Source organism: Mycteria americana, chromosome 1 (assembly GCF_035582795.1).
Source record: "Mycteria americana isolate JAX WOST 10 ecotype Jacksonville Zoo and Gardens chromosome 1, USCA_MyAme_1.0, whole genome shotgun sequence".
Classification (NCBI taxonomy): domain Eukaryota; kingdom Metazoa; phylum Chordata; class Aves; order Ciconiiformes; family Ciconiidae; genus Mycteria; species Mycteria americana.
The window spans coordinates 220,425,491-220,448,084 of record NC_134365.1 but is presented as its reverse complement, the minus strand read 5'-3'; the positions used below and the strand labels follow the sequence as shown (position 1 = coordinate 220,448,084).

General features: G+C 45.4%; 1 protein-coding gene across 5 annotated transcripts in view; it reads left to right on the top strand.

Annotated features, from left to right (window-relative positions):
- Positions 1-22,594, top strand: part of GDPD5 (glycerophosphodiester phosphodiesterase domain containing 5) — a 182,569-nt gene that overhangs the window by 47,543 nt on the left and 112,432 nt on the right. For 4 of the 5 annotated variants that reach the window (XM_075491311.1, XM_075491314.1, XM_075491313.1 and 1 more), the window contains one exon: positions 20,108-20,282. In XM_075491311.1, coding sequence (XP_075347426.1) covers positions 20,166-20,282 — 117 coding nt within the window. In that variant the 5' untranslated portion in view covers positions 20,108-20,165. The remainder of the gene's footprint in view (positions 1-20,107; positions 20,283-22,594) is intronic. The other variant, XM_075491316.1, reaches the window with a different exon arrangement.

Genomic DNA, 22,594 nt, shown 5'->3' with positions numbered 1-22,594 from the left:
AATACAGTGTGAGTGGTGGTCATTTTTTTTTCCCAGGTCACTGGGTTGTGCACTCCCTCACCAGAAGGCAAAGAGACCTCTCTAAAACTTCTTTCCTGTATGGAAGCTGCCTAAGCACTACCTCCCTTGCTTCTCTACAGTGCCTTGATGCGTGGGAGAAAAATTGGCATGGGTCTGTGAAGGAAATGCAACACCTCTGGGCTTTCAAGTTCCTGAAAAGCCTTTTTTTCTTCACGTTGGCTAGTAAGCAATAGTTTGTTCTATTTTCTTCCTGTGTTTTCATAGAATCATAGAATAGTTCGGGTTGGAAGGGACCTTTAAAGGTCACCTCGTTCAACCCCCCTGCAGTGAGCAGGGACATCTTCAACTAGATCAGGTTGCTCAGAGTCCAGTCTAACCTGGCCTTCAATGTTTCCAGGGATGGGGTGTCTGCCACCTCTGGGCAACCTGTTCCAGTGTTTCACCACCTTCATGATACTTATACTTTGAGATGGCGTCACTCAGCGCATGGACATGCCTTGCTCATCAATGTTCTTGCACAATGTAGTTGACACCAGTGTGTTAGTGGCAGCTCTGGGCAGGAGGCAGCCTAGGACTGGTCACACTGGTCCTACTGGTGCAACGGGCAACGGAGTCCAGCTGCGTTTTCTGCAGAACAGGACCATGTTTTGCCTTGATTGATGAGATAAGGAGATGAAGGCTCACAAGCATGTATCCAGAGCTGTAGGGCATCAGTGTTCCGAATTCATGCTCTAAAGGAGGTGAATGCTTTTGGCTCAGCTTCTTCTGTGTGAATGCTCTTCCTATAAGTCAACTCGGCTTAGAGAACAGGGATTCTCACTACCTTGTAAGGGCACATTTTGGGTGCTGAGAGCTAGATGCTCCTCTGAGCTCAAGTGGGTTTGTAAGCCTGGCTCTGATCAAGCAGTCTGCAGAATATAAAGTGTTCCTTTGTAATTTGCTGTCACGCAATTTCTGAGAACTTATTGGAATGCTAAGCCTGGGTTTTGGGGCAGAGTCTTACATTCCTTGAAGAAAGTGATTTCTGTAGATAAATATAAAGTCATAGAATAAATAGTTCAGCTTGGGAGGGAGCTCAGGAGTTCATCTAGTCCAACCACCTGCTCAGGTCAGCTATGAAATAATTTGAAGAGCAAGTTGATCAAATAACCCTGACAGCTGAATCTTGTGGGTTGCCAGAGCCCAGTATGATGTTGTAGGCTGACTCCAAAAGCACTGCTAGATGAGCAGGAACTGCCACAACCCCTCCCTGTATGACACAAAAGTGTGAGCCAAGGGGTCTAAGTCTGTTGCGTTTTTGACTGATATGCAATTCACAACAGAATAAAAAAAAAAAAAAGTGTTCTTTGACTAGAAAAGGAGATGTTTTCTAGCAGTTGCTTAGATTTCTTTTGGCCTGCTTTGAAATAAAAGTAGTAAAATCAGTGGTTCACCTGGAGAGGGCAGGAAGAATATGCAAGGTTTGAGTCATGTCTCTCACTTGACACCTATGGGCTTAGAAGAGCCAAGGAAGGTAATTAGTTTAACTCAATTAGCTTTAGTGGGTGCAGAGATTAGAATGATTTTTTTTTTTTTCCCATGAATTAGGCATCTTCTGTCTCATCCACTCTTGGGGCTTCTTGATCAGCTTCTTGCTGACTTGAAGATGCATGTATTTCTCCCCAGCTTTCTTGGCTTACGAGCTCCTGAAACTAGATTTACATGATAGCTGAGCTATGGTTTGAGCATGTTGGAAAAGGTAAGATGCTGCTTCAGGTGTTGTTTCTCAGTCATTCCATTCGGTGCCTTTTCAGGAGAAACAGTCACTGTCTGGTTAGGAAAGTGCTCTGTGGTCTAATACCTAAAATACTTTGATTTGGGGGAGCTAAGTGGTTTGTTTTGCATCTCTGAAATGAGTAGCTTCAGTAAGGCTGGGGCTGATAGGGATCTGGAAGATGGGCTAATAATGCCAGAATTGAGGTCAGAGAAGAAAGTGCTTCCTTCCCATTGTAACCCAGAAGGACTCTTACATAACTGTTCTTAAACCAGCTTAAGAGATAGCCGAGATGGGGAAAAAAACCTAGTCAAACATATTGCTGATAAGCCCACAGAATAGGGTCATGCTACTGGGAATGAAGAAGGACCTGTTGGAGGTAATGGTCTGCTAGAGATTGACAGAGAAATTTAAACGACTGTCAAATCAGCCCTGAGCCAGATAGACCTGCTGTCACACGTCGGCTGGACTGTAATCCTGGTGTGAAGATACCTGTGTTGGTTTATAAATTGTGTCCCAGCTGGGAAAGCAAAGTCTTCTAGTTCTGGCAAGCAGTGTGGAAGCTCTTGTATCTCCCATGCCTTACCTAGACCATGATGCTTACCTAGACCATGGATGCAGGGGAAATGGGAGGTCTGAAACTCCTGCAGTGATGAAGCAGACTGAGCATTCGTGTCAGATTCCCTGTTTTCAGTTGAAAATAGTTCTTAAGACATGCAGAAACAGCTAGATTTCCAGATTTGGGAGCAAAGACATGAAGCACGCTTGATTTCCAGCCCCCTGCCCCCCCATTTGTTTCTCTTTCTTTTTCTTTCTTATTGATAATAGATTAACCTGCTAACTTGTTATGCCAGTGCTGATCCCTTCAGCCTTGTGCTTTCAATGAGCCCTTGAGGACTAGCAGGATCCTGGCCATTTTTATAAATGGAGAGATTGTCTTAGGCCCTATAAACACCTTGTAAGGACCAGGAAAGTGATTGACCTCCAGAGTTTCTTCCCCCGGAATACTTTGAGGGGAAGGTTTGTTGGCTTGGAGCGTGCTTGAGGGGGATTTTCTGAACTTGGCACAAACAATGGTCTCCAAAAGTTATTGTTCTTGTTGAATTCTTTTTTTCCTGCCCCTCAGGTAGCTCTTTATCCTGTTAATGCAGGGTATTTTATGTTACAGCCTTGTGCAAATCTGAATGAATTAATTCTTGCTAAATGCAGTCCTTGTGTTTTCCTGCTGCACATCTTCCCATCTGGCCTCAAGTTGAGCCAGGGGAGGTTTAGACTGGATATTAGGAAATTTTTCTTCACTGAAAGGGTTGTCCAGCACTGGAACAGGCTGCCCAGGGAAGTGGTGGAGTCGCCATCCCTGGAGGTATTTAAAGGACGTTTGGATGAGGTGCTTAGGGACATGGTGTAGTGGTGGGCTTGGCAGTGTTAGGTTTAGGGTTGGACTCGATGATCTTAAAGGTCTTTGCCAACCTATATGATTCTGTGATTCTGTGATTAGTGGCCTGAAGCATGAGTGGTGAGTTGGGATTCCTCCTCCTCTTCTTCCGCACTGCCTAAATAGGTGCTCCTTTTCCTGTGACTCTGTACTTGCACCATCAGGCACAGCTTCCCTGTTTACACCTCCATCTGACTTATATTTCCTAATTCCATCTTCCTCTCCCCTTCTCCAGTTTGACCAGTTACCCAGCTGAGAAACGCTCTCTACAGCCTTCCACTACAGTCTCTCATCATGGCAGAGAGATAAATATCCCCCTTCTCTTTTCTACTCCCATATATACTTTCCAAATATACTTCTCTAGTCTGGAAGCTACCGTTTTTTCAGGAAAAAAACTCTTCCAGTTCTATAGTTTTCATTTTCTTTGCTTCTTAGCCAGCTCCTTTCCTTCGGAATTAAGAGTCTTCTGGTTTAGCCAGTCTGGATACTGGTGGCTTTGAACTCAGGTGTGCTCATCCAGGGAACAGTAATTTTTATGTTGATTTGTTCTTGAGTTTCAGTAATCTGTAAGAACCATTCCAACAAAAAGAAAGGTATTGCTAGTTGATGGTCTTTTTTGCTTGGGTGTGGGGTTTTTTTTTGTTTGCTTCTAGTGCTTATAAAGCCTAATCTTGAAATTTTTTGCTGAAATCACACTTGCAGAGGTGCTGTGTTGAGTACTTGGCGCTTTCTCTTAATTTGACGAATATGCCAGTATTTTTTCAGGACCTTTTCAATATGTTCAAGAGGTGGCAGAAACTCATTTGGCCATCTATCAGCAACTTATTTAATGTGAGGTGCTCTCAATGTTTTACATTTTAACCAAAAAAAGTGTACCCAAGAGCAAATAAAGTCTAGTTCCTTTGGGACTTATTTCAACTCTTTAATCTTCCCACTTCCATCCTTTCATGTCCCCAGCTGTACGTGCTGACTAGTCTTTGACAGCGGGCTGCATTAGAACTGCTCTTCCCTTGAGGGGGAGGTTCACTTGATCCTTTCCCACCCAGCAGCAGCTCCTCTTGGAGAGCTTGCCAGCGCGTAACCGCTTTGTGGGTTGGAAGAGGCTGATGCTCCAGGGCATTGTTGCTTGGGGAGGGAAGCAAGGGTAGGGGAGAGCAGAGGAGAACAGGAACAGAGACACTTATGCAATCACACTGTGTTTTCTTAAGAAAATAAACTGAAAATAAAGGTATTTTTAGCTCCTGGCTAGTGTGAGGAAATCTGCCTGTTTTCTGCAGACAGTAGCTTCCCTCAACGTTCTTATCGAGGCAGGCTCTTAATCTGAATTGACTGGAGATGAAAACCCAAAGTGGCTTACTAGAAGTGAAGCAGGCTGAATTGAAAGCCATTTAATCCTGGAAATGCTGTGTTTGTGTGCAGCTGGCATGCCCTTTCAAGTTACATAGGCTAATTCTCCTGGGAACCTCTTAATAAATAAACCCGGGGGCGGTGTGTGGGGGTGTGTGTGAGAATTAAAAAAAAAAAAAAAAAGCTTTTCTGTGGGAGTTCTGTGCTCCAGAAAGTCCTTCTCTGCTTTCCCGGGATGTGGCTGCTTTTTGGGCTGTATTCCAGATGTGTGAGGTGCCTGACCTGCCTGGGTAGGTGCTTCCATCTTCAGAGCAAGCATAGCCTTGAAGACGAGCATGTGTTTCTCTTGTTTCCTTGATGCTTGCCTAAGGATGGCTCATCAAAAGGTGTGTGGGAAGCCTTTTTTTTTATTTTCCTTTTTTTTTTTTTTTTTGTTTGGTGCTGAAAGGTCTGCCTTGAGGAGTGCCCTTTTGTCGTCTTCGTGGTGACATCTATGCCTTTCTAGGTAGGAAAGGAAAGGTCATCTTGTTGACTGAACGTACGTTTCCCGTGATCAGTCATATTAGCACTGACTGAATGTTTGCATAACTGATCTTTAGTCTGTGATGCTGAGCACTCTGCCCTGGTAAAAATCTATTGGGTATTTTTTATTTTCTTTTCACTACTGCAATGTCACAGAGTTGCTTAAGAAAAATGAACTTTCAGGCTCTCCTTTTTCTGAAGCCTTTTCCTAGAAAGCTTAGCATTTTACAGGGAAGGGAAGAGAAATACTGGTGCCGTTGCATCCTGGCCTCTGGGCTCCTGTGGGACTTGCTGCTTGGCTGCTCCAGATGTTTGGATAAGCTGCTCTAGGCTGGAAGCAATTCCCACCAAATTACATAGCTATATGGTGATGGACCCCTTGGGGTCTTGCCTCAAGACCATATTCTGTGTAGCACGAGGCTGAGGATCATAAGCAATGACCTAAATGGGCATTAGTGCTTTGAGGCATGCCAGATGGAGAGCTTTGCGCCAGCATCCCCAGACCCCATGGCTCATCGTAACCTGGCCGTAGTTTGCTCTGGATATCTTTGCCTGACCGACATCAATCACCTGATGGTTGTGAATGAGGACGGGGAAAGATGTAGAAATGGCTGTAAGGATGGGCAGCAATGCTCAGCATTTCACAAGTTACAGGTTACCCCTATTCTTTACGATTTACCGAGCTGTTCAGCTTTGTGTAGAGTTTCACTGGAGGTGGGGTGGAGGGAAGACAGCTGCCTTGGTGTGAAGGCAGTTTGCTGCAGACGTCAGTGTTTCACGCTAACGATGACTAGCCTGGATCTGCCAGTTTGCTTATCGCTATTGATAATGTGCTGAGCGGTGGTGCCACTGGTAACTGTCTGGAAGAGCGTCACTGATGCTGGGGAGGGTGCTGGAATGGACTGGGTTAATGCTCGTTGTATTAAAAATCCTCAAAAATGATTGACAGCACTTTGACTAATAGGTCTTGCATTTGCATCAGTAAATGAGTTTGTGAATCCCTCATGACTGGTCCTTTCCATAAGGAAAACAAAATAGTAGCTGATGTAACTGGCAGATGGAGCTTGTTTTTTGTTTTTATTAGAACAGGACTCTCCAGGCATGGGTTGGAAATTACTGTGCACCTCCTCTGTTAACTCTGGGAGTCACCCTGTGGATGGAGGGGTGGTTTCCTTCCTGACTTCACCCTCTCTCCTCTTCCCTTGATGTGTCATTTCTAATGTCAGTCAGAATGACCTTGACCAGCACTTTGAGATGCTCTTTGGAAAAGCAAGGAGCATTTGAGAACGTTGCAACTGCTTGCCAAGTCAATTGAGAAAATTCCCTTCTCCTGAAAGATTTATGCTGCTGCAGAGTAGAATCACTTTGTCCTTATTCATGTCTTCCTAAAGATCAACTCCCAGGTTTTGAAGGAATACACACATCAGCAGTCAAGACAATATTTACCTGGCATTGAGTAACTGTGTGAGAGGATGGTTGTAACCTGTCTTTCGTTACCCGCTTGTTTCCTTAGATGCAATTTTCATTCACCACGCAGTGTCTAGGTTGTTGAGCTTGTAAATCCTCTGGGAGGGAAACTGTCACGTCTGTCTCCTTGCATTGAACAGACTGACTTATACAGAACTGGGAAGAATTCAATAATAACTGGAAAGAGGCTTTAGGAATGCGAGACAAACTGTCCTCTATTGAGCATCTTTTGAACAGAAGAGGGGTAAACTGGATGTTAGCCCTTGCTCTGTCAGAAGTCAAAATATCTGCTGTGCAATAGGGATAGAGGAGGGGATGGGGGTTGTGTATATCTCATTTTTCTGATATTGTTTTTGTTTCCATGTTTTTCAAGTGATCAGAAAGCTGTAGTGGAGGTGATGAAATAGAAACAGCCAACTGTACGAGTCTGCCCTGACAACTCGTGAGAAGGGGATTATCTTATCGTAGACTGGAATAGCTGTGGGGGGCAACATGTTAAATTTGGAGTCGCTTTATGAGAAAGGCTTCCAGGCTATGCTGTAGCTGCTTGCTTGAAAAACCTGCATGTGCATGTCATTCTGGAAGCTGAGGCTCCTGGGGGGGACTGGCACTTGATACATCTTTTAATCTGGGACCCGTCAGGTTGCTCGGGTGGGAAGGGACCTCAGGAGGGCTCTACTCCATCTGACCCTGCTCAAAGCAGGGTCAACACTGAGCTCAGGCCAGGTTGCTCAGAGCTTTGTCCAGACAGGTCTTGATCACCTCCAAGGATAGACCTTGTGCAACCTTTCAGAGATGGATCTCGCATTGAGAGCCTTCCTGAGTGAGAAGTGGTTATCTTCAGGTTTGAGAGACATGGTGCATGTGTCTGCCATGAACCTTTCAAACTGCTCTCAGAGCTCATGTCACATCTGGCATTCCCAGGCCTGAGGCAGCAGCTCCCATTGTTTCTTCATATCACATGCATTCATGCTCTTGTTTTTGCTGAGAACTTTGGTATTTCCCACCCCACGCCTATATTATAAAGATCAGTCAACAATCCTTCTGTATTCATCTCCTAATCCAGGCCAGCTTTGGTTGTTGAACTCTCCTGGGCTTCATCGGTTAGCTCGTGGCTTTTTAGAGTACTCTATCCAAAAGTGAATACCTGTAAGGCCTTTTCAGTGTCAGATGGTCTGTCTTGATTGCTCCAAATCAGTCCAGTTGCAATGAGAAGGAAACACAAAGTGCTACAGCCAGAAGCTGTCCAAAATCAGGGAGACAGAGTTGACGTGGAGTCTTTCACGTCACCAGATCCTGCTGACTGTCTTCTTTTTTGATTACTTTGGCCACAGCACATCTGGTGTGTTTGTAGTGGGAAGGAGTTTGTTGTGTGATTAGAGTCTTATCAAATTAATTTATGTGCGCTCGGTGTAGGAAGCCAAAACAGTATCCGGCTTGTAGAACAAGGGAGCCACAGAGGAGCAGCTAACTGCTATGGAACAGTGAATATTTGCTTTGGAAATGGAAGTAGAAACGGTATCTTGGAAGACGCAGAGGGAATAGGTCTTGTGCGTGCAGGTCTTGTTGCCGATGTGATCAGTGAGGGTATTTCAGTGCTGTGCCGCACGTGTTGGTTGTGTGCAGAATGGGAGGCAAGGAGCAGCAAGTACGTGAAAGCAAGTTTACTCCTTCACTAATTTAGCTTCTCTGCTGCTTAAGAACATTTTTTGAAGAATGTTTCTTGCAGCCATATGGAAGGAATCAATCATAGGAAATAAAGAGCTTGTAATCCATTTAACTAGGACGTTCCACCTCTCATTAAGCCAGAGACATTCGTGCTTAATTCTATGGATAGCAGTTGCACAGCAGACGTGCAGAGTATTGATTGTAAAATGAATCTTGCTGGTTTGGTCCACCCCCCCCCCCCCCCCCCCCTACTGTTTCAATTAAAGTGACTGCAGTGGGTGTGGAGGCATTTTGCTCATTCTCAGATGAGTGCTATTGGCATGGTTCATGCAGTTATCTTCTTTTCCTCCTGGCATGATCCAAATTTTCAGCAGTGCAGCAGGGAACGTGTCTTAGGGAAAGCAGATGACAAGCCCTCTACAGCAATGTGTTGGACAGGCGCTTCTGCTTTAGCTGCTAAGACCTTCCAGAGAAGATTAAAACTGCCCCTTGGAGGGCCAGTTCATACAGTTCACGTGGGATTACAAGGAACTCTTCGGGGCTGTGTGTAGGAAAGGGTAATCGGGGAGGGGGGAGAAAAGCTTGTCTGTAAAGGAAACTGCTTGTCAGGGTATCCATGTTTAAAACCAGTTCTGTTTCCACTTAATTCCTCAGCAAAAACATGTGCTGAAAATGGCTAAGGCTTGATGTACACTTTTGTTTTGCAGCTTGGTGAAGATGGCAAAACTCCTGGAGTCTGTAGAGAGGAAAAATATTATGCAATCTTTTTAATTTCTTAAATAGTTTTTAATTCCTTGTCTGTGCTTGAGCCCCTTCAGAGTTTTCATCAACATCTAGCTGTGCTGTCTTAGGTCTTGTTGTCTTCCACTGATGGCTTTTCCTCTCTTCTCTCACCTCGAGTGTCTCTGCTCAGGTTGAACATGGGGTGTCCTAGTCAAGACACAGCCTCCCTCCTATTCCAACTTCTCCCATACCTGTTTGGTGCTTTCCTGCATATGCGTCTGGTTTTGTGGCTCAGATACCTCCTCTTCTATGTCTTCTGCCAAGATCAACAGCAACTCCTGGTGCTGTCTGGGTCCTTGTGTTGTCTCACCCCAGCTTAACTGTTGAGCTGTTATTTTATTTTATTTTATTTTTTAAACTGTTGAACTACTGTGTTCTTGTGCTGGTCCGAATGTTTCTGGCGTGCTGTCCCAAGGTGACTCCACCAGGCATGGTGCCAAGGCAGTGCTCACCACTGCTCCGAAGTGATGTGCTGCGATGACTTTTAGTGGGATCTGCCTGTCTTCCTCCCTGGCAGAGCTGATGGTCCGAGACCAGCCATGTACTGGAGCCGCTGTGCCTGTACGTGTCTAGGGAAGTCAGAGGCACTTGTGTGCATTTAGGACTGTGCCTAGTAAAAACCCTCTGCACCCAGCCTATTTCTGTGGTCGGTGCTGGCTGTAACGCAGAGGTTTCCTCCCTGTGGTCTCTCCACCGTTTACCGGCAGTGGCATAAACAGTTGGCTGTTGTAACGTGGAAACTCCCGACTGCCTCCTGGATGCTGCCCTCCCTCTTCCCAAACACCACTGTCCCCGCTAGCTGCAATACTACTTGAATGCAAGGAAACTTTAGCAAAGTGACTGGCGTCTCGTCTGGTTGATCTGGCTCAGGGTTTCAGAGCCCTCATTTTGAGCAGCACGAGGATGTCCTCATCACTCTTATGATTTAACGCATCAGCACCTCCTGGTGCCTGACTGAACTTTTCAGTGTGTCAAGCCCATCTTCCTACAGGACAAAAGAGCATGCTGTGACCTCTTTTTATTTGGTCCTCCTGGATGCTACTGAGCAGCTCCTTCAAGGCAATACTGGCAAAGGCCCTCTTGGAAAGTCTAGTTGGCTTGTTCTTGGACAGGAAAACTGAAATTTGGTGTCTGCTAAGGTCTGCTGGTTTCCTGGCAGTTTCTAGCTTGGAAGTTAGCATATGCTTACTGCGTGCTGGCTCAGTAGGGTTGGGCTATACTCTCTCACTGTAAAGATCGTGCAGCAGTTGGGCTGCTGTAGCTTTTCACATAAAACTGTTTGCATTTCTAATCATGGTCAGTGACCCTGATGCAACACTGAGACTCTTAGCTTTTCTCAGCTAGAAAGCACTATGTAAAGGAAATGTGCTTATAGGGATAATTAACTCCTTGGCATGGGAATTCAGGGTGTTGCTGTTACTGCCTTTATCAATCTTTCTTCTGCTTTTTTTGGGGGGGTGGGTGGGCAGAGTCCCTTTCAGCTTTCCTTACAACTGAATTCATCATTATTCCATGCTGTAACAGCAGTCTTTCTGTGCCTGCTGAACACTAGCCTCTCTTGCCTGACACTTGCTGGCCTTTCTTGTCAAAGCATAGGAGACATCCTCTTAGGGGCACCCCAACTTGAGCCTCCCCTAGGACATAGACTCAGAGAGACGGAAGCAGACACATCCACCAGCTACCCTAAGGGTGGGATCAGCTCTATCCATGTCACTTAATGCATTTTTCTAGCTTGTTTGGGTACTTTCAACTCTGCCCAACCATGTGTCTCTGCAGCAGCTAATAGTTGACTTTCTCTGCTAGGAAGAATGGCACCTCTTGGGCTGCTTAAAACTTCTCTTTGCTAATTCTAAAAGCCAAGAACCTCATTAGACTTTCAGATGTGAGCAATTCATGAGTTGTTGCCCATCTCTCCACCAGGCCCCAGAAGATCAAACTCTCTTCAACTCAGGTTGCCAGGCAGTCTTTGGCAGAGGGGACCAAAAGTATCCTCTTAATGTGCTTCCTCTTAATGAAAAGTCCTCGTGTCCCATCTCTTGTCTCCTTCTTCCAATAACTTCAGAACCTGTTTATGGTTTCACCTGATTTATTTTAGATTGATTTATTTTTAAGAATAGTGGAGGTGTGGGCGGTAGGGCTCACAGGGCTTGTTAAAAATAAGGAGTAACATAGAGGAGATGACCCAAACAAGGCAAAAGGGAAGCTGTGTTTTGAGGTGTCTCTTGGTGAACCACAGAGGTTTATTGCACAGGAACTACACCCACGGCAGGAAAAGCTTTGTGCAGAGTTTGTGTTTTGGCCACTCGGATCTAACCGTGAAGCAGAGGCTTGGGAGGATACTCTGCTCTGTTAGCCTGCTCTCGGAGCTGTTGCGCTTCAGAAAATCAACCCTTAAACTCCAAAGCAAGCTGCATGTGCTCTCTTTGGACTTTTCCAACTAGGGGAGACTAGGAGATGTTGGACGTATCTTATTTATCACCTGTTATTTCATAGTCTGAAGTGACTTTGGTCTCGTTTGCACAGAAATCTTTGGTGTACATTACTTCTTGTGTCTCTGATTCTGGAGCTATGTCTAGGCAAGACAGTATCCCAGGTAAATGTGTTGAGTGTCCTCACCACTTTTCTGTCTATGTCCAGCTCTCTGTTGGTTTTCTAATTTCTGAGCGTGAAGGAGAACTCGTGAACTTGTTGCACTGGTTTCCAGTGAAAAGTCACTTAGAAACCGGGTGGGCGCAGCTCATGGGGCTCCTTGCACGTATTTGTCAACTCTCATCTGTTATCAGCTAGGTCTCAATTTCTGAATACTTCTCCAAGAAGAATCTGAACTGACCATGAACTGGATTGTTTGTACCTTGTCCATCCCTAGCGGTCTCTGCCAGGACAAAGTAAGTAGCTTGATCTTTGTCTTGGACATCATAGCTGGCACCTGGGGTTATTGCAGAACCTTATTCCTGCTGTCTTCTGAGGATGTACAGATGCAAACTGCTATTTAGGTAGAAATTGAAGTAATCGGGGCATTCTCTTACTGAGACCAAGTTTGCCACGTGCTGTGATCCATCTCCTGGAGAGCATTCTTGTGGGGCAGGACTCTGCCGTGACGTGCCAGTGCAGGTACAACCTGAAGTCAGGCAATGTGTGACCACCACCACTGCCATCACAGGCAAAAATGCAGTGCAGTCCTAGTAATATTAAAAAGATTTGTGTACCTGGTGGTGTTTGCTTCCCAGCTTGGGGGGAGGAGAGAACCTGGCTCTTCTCAATGGCTTTGACTATATTGGGTTTTCAGAGCTGTGCCGAGGCCTTCACTTGCAAGGTTTTCTTGCAAAGTCTCAAGCTTGTGCAGAAAGCAGAGATTGCATTTGGTTATTGCTCTGCAAGAAGTTTGTACAGGTTTTTCCGGTGTCCTGTTCCGCTTCTTCAAGGCTTTTTAAAATGCTAGGCACCCAATATGCCCTTAGTTTGTGGAAAACGTTAAGAAGCTAGATTGCGGAGGGCGTTAGTATGTACTGTGCTTATTTATTTAGTGAGATTAAAGCCTAAGTTTTTCTTTTGTAATGCCTTTGAAGTGTTTATCTTTTGAAGTCTGAATTCTCATTAACTGGAAGTGTACAACCCCCAAACTACATGCTGCCCTAGTTTCAAAGCGTTAATTTTTTTTAAAAATATAAGAACAATAAACAACAGGTCAGACCCATAGGGGCTACGCGTCAGCCAGATCCTGACTATTTGGGTCATCACTTGCCACTTTGTGAATCAAAGTGGTTCTGCAGGCTGTTGCCCTGGATTAGGATGTAGTCATAGGGTTTTGGCATCACCAGGCATCAGGGAGACAGTGATGTTCCCCTTCAGAGGTGTAAGATTTCTCTGATAGATCAAGATGAGGCCTGTAGACCTCTCTTTCAATATTTTTTTTTACTTATTTTTTTCCCCTTATTTTCTGTCATTGGGTCAGCAGCATTTGGCTTTTAGGGCAAGGGTGTTTTGCCAATGTGTGCTTTCCTGCCTCGATTCTCATCCAGAAGACTCCACTTACATGCACGGACACATGTGCACATGGCAAGGAACACTTTGCTTCAGATTATCTTTTTGTTGTTGTTGTTTGCAGGGGAAAAATTTAGATGGTAACTGGCATTTTAATGCATCTGCTGCTTTTATTTGTGCAGGGACTCTTCAGTGTTATCTATATAAAACTGAAGGTTTGTAGCCTGGGAAAAGTGGGTGGGAGACCTCTAACCCCACCCAATTTCCAAAGCAGGGCATAAACAATGTATTGGAAAGAATAACCCCACTGTGTCATGAAGAGGTCGTCAGCGATCAGAGGGGACATCACAGCTGTTACTTGAGCACCTTCCACCACCGAAATGCATCATCTCAGCAGTTGAGGCTGTTTATGGCTTTGGGGTGTTCTCTTACCATTCCTGCCTTGAAATTAAATCTTGATCTTGCAAGTTGAGGTGTTCTGGGTCTGGGCCAACAAAATGTGGAAAGTACTGCTCAGTGTGTGTGTGTGCGTGCATATAGATTTCCTCCTGTGGGAACGGCTGTAGCAAACATCCCTCTGTAAGAGTTGTTCTGTTATTAAACAGATGGGGATATTGTCCCTCTTCCATTTCCATCTTCCAAGTCGGGGAAAGTGAAATTGCATTACTTTTGTCTGGATGAGTTCAGTATATTAAAGAAAAGATTGCGATGAAAACCATGTAGAGTCTGTGAAAGTCACGAGAATTTAGATCGGTTCCTTCTAACGCTTGAAATCGGTTCAGTCCTGGCTGGGCAATAGAAGGGATTTCTTTTTTGCATGTAGAACTGGAGGGTTTGCTCTGGAAGAGCTTAACTTCTATTGTTTAGAAAGTATTTAAGGAAAATCAGGATTTTCCAGTATAATTACGGAAACAATTGGCAAGAAGGCTTACAAGAATATCAATAGGGATAATTGGTTATCAGTGGTGTTCTCACCTAATCGGTATAGGTAATTATTTGCTTAACAAGGTTTTAAGTGTAACTAGCTTGATAGCAATTTTAATAAGAGATGGAGATATTGAAATTGTACAGAGGTTCTTGATAAACAGTGATCCCATGAGTCACCAATGAGAGGAAACACTTAATGTGGAAATCGGTAGAATCTGTCAAAGCTCGTTTAAAATGGGTTAGCTAAAAAAAAAAATCTCAAACAGCCTTGGGTCTGTATTTTCTGCATTTATTTGCATTGCAAGTGGGGCAAGTTTCCTTGGGCCTGATTTTTGAGAGATTGCAACTTGTGTGCTTGGGCCCTGCTTGGTTTTTGAGTGTCCCACTGCTGCGATGGCCTTTTGGCCCCTCCAGATACGGAGGGAGCACGTGGAGGCATGGCTGTGATGGTGACGGCATATCTCTGCTGTCCCCTGCACTCTCCAAACAAATCTGCCTTTCTGAAGCCATGGGAGCCTCCTCATGGGAAGTCTACGCTTTCCATTTGCTGGGTCTTTCCAGCCACATCTTGATCACAGAATCACAGAATCATATAGGTTGGAAAAGACCTTTAAGATCATCGAGTCCAACCATAAACCTAACACTGCCAAAAACCACCACTACACCATGTCTCTAAGTACCTCATCCAAACGTCCTTTAAATACCTCCAGGGATGGCGACTCCACCACTTCCCTGGGCAGCCTGTTCCAATGCTTGATAACCCTCTCGGTGAAGAAAAATTTCCTAATATCCAGTCTAAACCTCCCCTGGCGCAACTTGAGGCCATTTCCTCTTGTCCTATCACTTGTTACCTGGGAGAAGAGACCGACCCCCACCTCTCTACAGCCTCCTTTCAGGTAGTTGTAGAGAGCGATGAGGTCTCCCCTCAGCCTCCTTTTCTCCAGGCTGAACAACCCCAGCTCCCTCAGCCGCTCCTCATAAGACTTCTGCTCCAGACCCTTCCCCAGCTTCGTTGCCCTTCTCTGTACACGCTCCAGTACCTCAATATCCCTCTTGTAGTGGGGGGCCCAAAACTGAACACAGTATTCGAGTATTCGATGGATAGAGATGTTGTAACATGGGTGTCCTCCTCTCCCCAGGTGCTTGGGTTTGCACACTCCAGCATCTCCTTAGACTTCAGGATTCATAAGCATGCATCAAGGTATCCTTGGCTATATTTTGGTTCTTTCTTGGATGTGGTCATCCAAGTTAGGAGCCCTTGGCAGGCTCAAGCAAGAAGTCATGTGCTTATTGTACTGAACCAGCCTAGGGTATTTGGAAGAAGGCTGGAGGTACCAGGTCAAGGTAAGGCAGGCAGGAACCCATAGCTCTCATCTCTCCGCCCAGCTCCCCCAACCCACGCAGGTATTCAGAATAGCGCTGTCGGTAGTGTTGCTGGATGCGTGGTAAGCTGCTTGTCTCTGGGCTATTAAAAGATTTGTCCCAAGATGCTGAATGAGATCAGTGTGACCTGTGTGAAACTGGGTTGATAGGAAAAAAAACTTGAAGGGGGATTAGAGGCGAGGGCTTGGACTGTACCAAGCCTTGTGAAAGGGTTAGATGCTATTAAACCTGCTATTCCATGGCTTCATTCACATTATTTACTCGGTGCACTTCAGGACTCGTGCTGTTGCTCTTCCCTTTGCTAAAATGATAGCATTGAGATGGTTTAACAATTGGTCCTGATTGCTCTGTTCCCTCTCCGCTCCAGGTTTCTGAGTACTGCTCTAAGGCTACAGGGATGGAGGAGTTAACTCACAGAGACAAAAATCCAAATTTTTAGGCCAGATCTCCCCAGAGAGCTTCCCTTTTAAATTTGCAACTTGAATTCTCTCTTGCCCTTTTTTTTTTTTTTCTCCAAAGCTGTTTGGAAAGGAATAATGTGTCACAGGCTGTATCAGATACCTACAGTCCAGTATCTCAGGAATGCAATGTGTGCTAATTAGGCATCCTGGAGCCTTCAGAAAATGCTCCCACTGTATTTGCAGATGGACTCTAGCCTGCTCCCCCTTTTTGGGCAAGATGGCTGGCAAACTCAGTTATTCAGCTCTAAGAAGTTTGTAGCCGTTGGCAGATGATGCATCTTTAAAGTCAAGGTTGATAGCTTATGTGGGTTTGTGTTTTCTATTTTATTTTTTTCCCCCCTTCTGGTGCACGTTGCTGGATTTGAATAATTAATGTATGTTGTCTTGCTTCCTGTTTTCATTTCTGTATGTAATGCTAACCAGCAGAGGTTTGAATCATTCATAGCCTGCTTTCTCCACCTCAAAGCTGTAGATGTCACGGGAACAGTGATTGTAAGGTACGGACTTTCTGCTTCTCTCTATTATATCCATTTCTGGAAGCAGGAGAAGTAAGTATTCAGTCCATGATCTCAGCCAAGCAAGGATCTCCGGACAGATGGTATCAGCGTGGTTTCTCTCGAGCAGCATCTTGCTTGCTGTGCTTCAGTCTCTTCCTGCATTTCTTGTTACAACTTGGGTGCCTGTGTGTGTGGTGGGGAGGATGGGATGCTGTGTTTTGTGTTTTCCTTTCTGTTGTGGGCTTTTGCGTACCTGCTCACGACATTCATGGAGAAGAGGGAATGATTTTGGGCTTGTAGGTTGTGCCTCATGCAATTCAACTGCATTTAGACATGGCTTTTTTTGAAACTCATGTTGGATTTCTTCTCTTTGTGCTTGCCCTGACTGCTTTTATGGAGAGCAGCCTGAATCTATGGGCTCCCGTAGCATCTGCCTGTGCTGGGGTTAGTGAGAAGAGCCAGGGTGGGAGCTTCACTTGGTGGCTTATGGAGCCTTTTCAGCTGTATTTTCCCTTGCTTGTAATTTTTATCCTCTTGGTTGTTTTTAGTGGCTTCTACTGTTCTTAAAACCTTCCAGCAGTGCCTTGTGGTGATGGTGGACAGGTATGCTTTTGGGTTGCCCTTTTGTACTGAAAACACTTGTGTCCCTCCTGAACTCTGCCCGGAGATTGGGAGATGCTGGATTAGATGCTGCTGCGGGAGGTTGGTAGATGCTCTTCAGAACTGGACAATAAACTCAAAGCTTTTGCATCTACCCTGGCTGTCAGTGTTCCTGGTAGGATTTTCTTCAGGGAGAAGGGTTGATTGCTGGTCCCTCTCCATCTCTGAAGTGCACTCCTACCTTTCTAAAGCAATGCTGTTTGAAAAGGCTTTGGTGCCTCCACTATCTCAGGTTTTGCGGCAGAGTTCGTGCCTTTAACTGATAGCTTTGGATATGCAGTCACGAGAGGGATGTTTGTATCTTGAAGAGGTTGAATCAGGGATCCTGGTCATAGCCCTGAGGCCAGAACTCTTCGTGTACCTGCTAATTTGTGGTGCTTGCCCAAACTCGCCCTATTCCCTTCCCAGCCTTATCAGTTGCCTCCTGTGAGTTGTGCTGTGAAGTTTCAGCTAGGGACTCAAGTGCTCGAGCTTCAACTTTGTTAACGGAATGATGGATCCGTAACATGAGTTATATTATTTCCCAAAGGGCAGCCTCTGCTCCCAGGCTCCTGCCACTTCAGGTGAATTGGATTTCTATTTGAAAAGTCAGGGTTTGCCAGTTTTGACACTCTCTCGGTGCTGTACACCAGCCACACACAACTTCTCCAGGTGTCTGGGCTGGAGAACAGCTAGGGGCTTCCCAGAAGAGTGGAGTGATGAAATGCTCAAGCGTAGCACTTGTGTTTGATTTTGCAATGCAATTCTTGTAAGCTAGCAAATAAAATACATGGTCAAAGCTTTTAAAGATAGAGATGGTCTGTCTGCCCTCTTGCCTTGCATGACTAAAGCAGGAAGAGGTGGAAATCAGGAGAGATGCTGTACTTTGGAGATTAATTTATGAAGGATTTCTTGTAAAACTGTAGCCTGCTAGGTTTTCAGGGTGGTAACGTGGGGCTTGGCAGTGGAGTTGTTAATAGGTTGTGCATAATTTTTTACGTCCTGCCTGTGTCCCACCACGTCTTGTACGTCACTTGCTGCTTAGGATCTTCAGATTATGGCTTTGTCTAAGACCCTTAAATAGCATCTAACTTCACGTGTCCTCAGTGTTTGTCCTATTCTAACTGACAGTTGTTTCTGCCTGCAGTGTGCTGCTGGCGCATGGGGAAGGCAGACTGGGAAACTCATTTCGTAGGAACAATCTTGAAGCAGATAACAGCTGAAGATAGGAGGCAACTTGTGCAGTGACTAATGCTGAGCTTTATAAACAGCATGAGAAAGGATGAAATGCAGGCAGGGAGGAGACCTCAAGCATGAGGCCATGGAGGTGGTACAGCAGTGCTTAGGGGCAGATGAGCTGGGAGAGCATGGGGTGACATGGTCAGCAAGTAGCTCTCGTTTCAGACTGAATGTGTTTTGTGCCTCTGTCCTGCATGTCCTCCCTGAGGGGATGAACAAAACCACATGGGGATCCAGCCCAGCTATGAACTGATATTCAAGTCCTGCACATCTCATGTCCTCTGCCTGGGTCAATGCCCCGAGCAATGCCCAGAGCATTATAGAGGTGTTTGCTGAAAGGACAAAGCTACGCTTTGTGTGTCTGTATAAGAGGAAGGCAGAGCACCTCTAGGTTGTGGGCTCTGGAGACAGTATGGTAACGGTCTGGTGGGCTTTGAAACCACAGCAACCAACTAGCAAGGTCTGTCTGCCTGCTGGATGCTGAGTCCCGATTAGAGAAAGCCAGGACAGGGCTGTCCTAGGCTGTCAGCTTGAAGCACAGAGTGTAAATGGACACAAAGAAGGACAGAAGCTGGAAGGGTTGAGCTGTCTGTGTCCTCGTTGACATTTCTAGACTCTGCCACAGCGTCTGCAACACCTGCAGCATCCTCTTACGCATTGGCTATAATGAAAAATACAGTCAACCCCATTCTTGGAGACTTCCTTCCATAGGATGTGGCAATGAAAGGCTCTTAAGTGGCTAGGTTATCTCCTTAAGTCCTGTCACGCTTTGCTGATGCCAATGAGGATGTAGCTACTCATAGCTGTCACAGCTTTTTGCAAGACCTGAGCACTGGGGATCCTGCCTATAAGGAAATGAGGCATTTCCCCTAGAGAGGGTGCAATTTCTTTACTGCCCGCATACGCTCTGGAAAAGTAACCGAGCGCTTTGCAAGCTCAACTGCTGTTTGCAAGCTCAACTCGCTCGTAGTGCCCTGACTATCCATGCAACGGCAACGTGTGGGGCTGTGGGTGTACGCTTGTGCACCAGGAACCTGTGGAAAACCCCTGGTGGGAGTTAAGTACAGCTGAGAGCAGCATGACGCCACCAGACTGGCAAATACTTGCTTTGAGGTTCCCATCCCCGAACGCTGACTCTATGAATTAGTAAGAGCGTACGATTACTTGCTCTGTTCTTGATATGAATCTCACCAGAGACACAAGCGAGCATCTAAATATATTTAAAAAAAAAACCCCAGCCCTGTGACGCACAAAGCATGTAGTCGATGGAATGGAGTACTTTCCCTCGAAACAGTGATGTTCCCACGCGTGGCAAATAGAGCGGTGGCATTGGAGTCAGTCTGGTCCTTTGGGAGTGAATGCTGTTTGGTGGAGAGAAGATCTTTCTCCTGGGTGAAGGCTGCAACCAGCTCTGCATCCCTGTGAGTGCTCGTTGGAGATGCATGTAAAGGGAGAGGGTAATATCTGCCTCTTCCAGCATGCACAGAAATGTTAGCTCCTTGTCTGGGGCTGTTTTGCAGGCTCCATAGGATGCTCAAGATAAGCTGATTTAGCTTGGCTGGGTTTCAACTTTGCAGAGGTCTCGGAATCAATTTTAAGGTTGTGCTTGTGGAGGGTATGGTTCTTTACATTTCAATCATTCATAAAAATCTAATCATCCGGCTCCAAATAATCTGTCTACTGCTCTTGTCCTTGTGTGGCTTTTCTTACTGATAACTCCTATGAATACATTTGCTTTTAGTGGTGTGGGAGAAACTGCACGAAGAAATAAAACTTGCAAACTAATTAAACTTCTCGGTCTTGTTGAGTAACAAGCTGGAGATGTTGGCAGGGCTGGGAGTAGATCTGATTATCATTCCTACTCTCTTAACAGCCAGAGGACATGGTTAATTATTAAATTGCTTGTTAATGTATGGAAATATTGCTTGGCATTTTTAATTTCCCTTCTCCCCCCCGCCTCTTTTCTTTTCTCCTCTTGCTGAAGGGCGCTCCCAGGACCTGATGGATTTCTGATACCTCCCTCCTGAGGGGCTGGAAGGAGCATGGTTAAACACCAACCGCTGCAGTACTATGAGCCGCAGCTATGTTTGTCCTGTCTGACGGGGATCTACGGCTGCCGCTGGAAACGGTACCAGCGGTCACATGATGACACCACCAAGGTGGGTAGTTGACCGCATCGCCTCTTCCCGGTGACTTTGTATTGCGTGTGGGTGTGGGTCTTGGTTGAAAGTGCTGGGTATTTGATTTTTTTTTTTTTTTTCCTTTTGTTGGCTTGGATAGACCATGGAAACCACTGACCCCATGGCTTGGAGGTCTGCAAGAAGTCCTCACCATGTGGTTGACGTAGCAGATGGGCATGGTTAGCTGGTCACGGTGCTCAAAGGGATTGAGTGGTATGGGTTTGGCCAAATCCGTCTGTATTTTCCTTTTGGTACTGGGGGAGACTTCTGTTTTGCTCCTTGCTCTGTGTCTTATTGGTGTGCTTGTGTTTCTTTGGCTGAATATGTAGGAACTACATTTCTGTGTAGTCTCTAGCTTCTGTGCATGAGAAAAGAAGTTTGTAGGTAGGGAAAGGCAGCAGGAGGTGAGAACTAGCTGGGGATAAACGGGGGAGCTGTTAGAGGTGACCTTCCCTCCCCTGGATAAATGCAGTTTAAGAGCTCTGGCAGAAGGAATCCAGGCAGCGGGGCTGGACTCTCACCTTCCTTGTCATTTGGGGCTGTGAGTTGGGATCTCGTGAGATCTGATGTGTTTATAGGAAGAAATGTGAAAAAACCGCTGTCAAAGCTGCCCTAACTTGTCTTCCAAGTAATGGTTGTTGTGTATTACTGTTCTTCTGTGCTCTCACGTTGTCTGGGGTGGTTTTTTTTTTTTAGTGTGCTTACTACTTAGACATAAAAAACCCACAAAACAAAACTTAAATCTCATTTCTCCTGGCAGTGATCCCAGGAGATTCTTTTGCTGCTTTTCGAGGGCTTAATTTTACTCCGGTGACAGTTAGCTGCTCTGTTTTGTTTAAATGTATAACCAAGGATCTTCCTGGCTGTGGAGTGCTTTTCCTCTGGAAAAGAGGCTGTTAAGGAGAAAACACTTCTAGGCGGTGGATCTTGTGCCAGAAGCGATCCTGGTTCTGAATTGCATCGATTGTTGGTGGTGCAGCTTGGCCGGAGCTCCCATGCGAATTGAAAAGTCATGGCTTGCGTTTGTGCAGCGTAAAACAAATTTCCTTTTGCAAAGTAGAAATGTTTGTGCTGTTTTTCCTCCTCTTTCAGTCTGGCCAGCTTAGTCTGAGTGACCGCTTCTGAGCCAGCAGAAGTTTCCTTTGAGCAAATACCCGGGCACATCCGTAGCAGAGGGTGTAGTTGGGTTTCTAAGACTTTGTCAGGAAAACAGTGGGACGTAATGTCTTGGCATGTGTGCATGTACTAACTTAAATACTCAAAATGCCTTATTCTGTATGCCTTATGAACTAGAACATTATGCTTCTTAGCTAAAAATCCATAGAAAAATTGCCATTGACTTCTTTCAGTGAAAGCGGGCTCTGCTTGCACTGATTTATTTTACCAAAAAATCAGTGGCAGCTTTCCAATTCTACTTGGAATTGTAATTGTTTTTCTAGCGCTAGAAAGGAATTTGTTGTGTTTTAAAGGTATCTGAGCTAGGCTTAAAATATGTCCAGTCTCTGAGTTGGTCTTATTAAGGTCTACATGAGGCTTCAACTTCCACTTTGTTGAATAGAGAAATGGAGATAACAGCTATTGCAGGAGCAAGGGAAGAAAGTCTAAAATTAGCTACAGGCTATGCAAAACTAAGGTATGAAGAATCTGTTCCCATCTTGCTGTCAATAAAGTGCCTTGCAGGTGTTAGTGCTGGAATGAGCGATTGTAGGACTGTATTTGGAGGGAAAAAAGTGCAAATGAAGGCTAATTGTCCTCAGTTGGACAGGTCTATTTGCATGTGCTTGAGTACTGCAGAGAATGGGCGTGAACTCTCTAGGATATGTGTAAGAGATGAATGAGAAACTTTTTTTTTCTTTTTTTGGTCACAAAATAGTCCTTGGCTGTTTGAGCAAGCAGGTAGCTTCTACGGGCTGCAAACCAATATTAGCATCCTTCGACCTCTCTGGATTGGGTGGGAGAGCATTTCGTGGTATCACTCAAATTCAGGACCACTTGTACGGCAAACTCCGCTCTCTGCAGTTGAGTGAAGCTCTGAAGCAGGGAAGGACTTACCCCAACATACAGGGTACTCCCAGCATTGGGGTTTCGTGATCTCTGGTCTGCATGAGAAGACTTTTGGGATGGGTGGGAAAACTTGCCAAGATCACAAGGTATTTGATTGGGATAGGAAGTTTTACATATGCTAATTGTCTCCAGCTGATGTATATCCAGCCACAATATTTAGGTGTATCTGTAAGGGATTAGCCAGGAAAGTACCATACGGTAACTTGGGTGCCTATTTGCTTTACACA